This window comes from Poecilia latipinna, unplaced genomic scaffold, assembly GCF_001443285.1.
Source record: "Poecilia latipinna isolate Pla-1442-1.1 unplaced genomic scaffold, P_latipinna-1.0 Scaffold4951, whole genome shotgun sequence".
NCBI classification, from domain to species: Eukaryota; Metazoa; Chordata; class Actinopteri; order Cyprinodontiformes; family Poeciliidae; genus Poecilia; species Poecilia latipinna.
In genome coordinates, this window is record NW_015117567.1 from 6,684 (window position 1) to 8,393 (window position 1,710).

General features: G+C 42.6%; 1 protein-coding gene across 1 annotated transcript in view; it reads left to right on the top strand.

Moving 5' to 3' along the window:
- The window catches only part of faap24 (FA core complex associated protein 24), a 14,756-nt gene that overhangs the window by 6,607 nt on the left and 6,439 nt on the right, over nucleotides 1–1,710 (top strand). Inside the window, exons 2-3 of the mRNA XM_015026519.1 lie at nucleotides 232–374; nucleotides 460–615. Of these exons, the coding sequence (XP_014882005.1) occupies nucleotides 232–374; nucleotides 460–615 (299 nt within the window). The remainder of the gene's footprint in view (nucleotides 1–231; nucleotides 375–459; nucleotides 616–1,710) is intronic.

Sequence of the window (1,710 nt, forward strand, 5' to 3'; positions counted from 1 at the left end):
TGTGTGTGTGTATACACACATATAACAGCCATGACATTTGCTGTTATGTGTGTATATATAATATATATATCCAAATTACATAGCATTTGAAAGAAATAGATTTGAAATCTATCACTCTGTAGTAAATCTAAATAATGACTTCTACTTTTGAACTGACATTACTGTTTATCAGTTTGAACTCCTGCCATCTTTTCGCATCCCAATGGTCACCTCACTGAACTTCTTCTGCAGATGGAGGTGTGAAAATCCTCTTTGAAAAGGAGCTGGGTGTTGCAGATTTCCATCTTCCCAGCCAAATGAGGCTTCTTTATGTGTCAGAGTGTGACATAATAGCAGGAAATGGCTACAAAAGGAAGCTGGTTCGATACAGAAACGTAGGTGGTACCAGTGAGCTGTCTGACAGTATAGTTTTATGCAAACCTTCTCACTGGTCTGCACTGTTCTTCTTGTGTTTTTCAGGCCAGTAGCAGCTTTCAGGAGCTGGTATTAGTGGAGAGGACACAGCTCAGTGAGCAATACTTCTCTGCTTTGCAGAGATTTGTGGTGTTTGACTTAGGTTTGTCTCTGCTCCCAGTTAGTGGGCAAACAGAAGCCTCACAGCTCATCACTCAGATTGTAAGTATCTAACATTGATCTGGATCACAGACTCACAGCCATGTATCTTTTTTTGGATATAGCAAATTTTACATATGTCACATGCAGATAACTTTGCATGTGTTGGTAATGGAGGTATGCAGAGCATCAAATGTATATTTCATGTGTGCAGACTTGAATGGGCTAATGTTAGAGTCCTGGGGCCTCGTGTATAAAAGAGTGAGTCGGACTCATGCTGAAAGTCTGAAATGTACAGAGTNAGTTCACTACCAGGTGGAGCGGAAGCGGCGCTCCTTCTGTTGCGCGTAGCAGCGGTTCAACAGCGAGAACAGAACCAGTGTCTTACACCGCAGCTCGAAGACTTAAATACTTTTGCGGGTTATTTGTTTAACTTTCTGACCGTCATGCTAATAATCCTTGTGAGTGTAGCTGTGCGCTGCTTTTCCTGCTTTCTGATCGCCCCATATGTCTTTTTTTTTTCTTTTTTTTTTTTTTACTGCAGTGAGCCTCGATATAGCCAAACTCCGTCAAGTATGGCAATGTTTTTATGCCATATTAGATTCGTCGTGTTGATGCATTTTGACGTGCTTCACCCCCGACCCCGATGTAATTTTCTGCCGCAACACGCAAACGTCCCCATTCACTCAGTGCGTTATAGTTCCTCATCGCTTAGGATTTGTCGCTGCGCTTGTGCAGTCTGGAAGAAAGAGGAGACCAGCTGCACAGACAGGCTGCGAAATGAGATGCAGGTGATCAGTTTGTGTGATCGGCAACAAGAGACCGTGATCGGCGATCACCGATCATACACTTTTTCACGGAAATCGGCCGATTATGATCGGTGGCCGATCGATCGGCACACCTCTAATTATATTATATTATTCCTGCGGTTCACGTAGAGCTGCACAACCAGAGCTAACGCGTGAGTGTTCATCCTGGAATGACAGTCGTTATGGTACGTGGATGCATAATTTTAATCTGATTATTGGATTGTAAATAGTAACGTGTTAGATTACTTGTTAGGGGTCAGATTAGAGTAACGCATTACTGACGTGTTGATGACACAATAGTTTGACATTTCTGCTCAAGCCTTTTACTTATCTGTCAGGTTTCCGATAT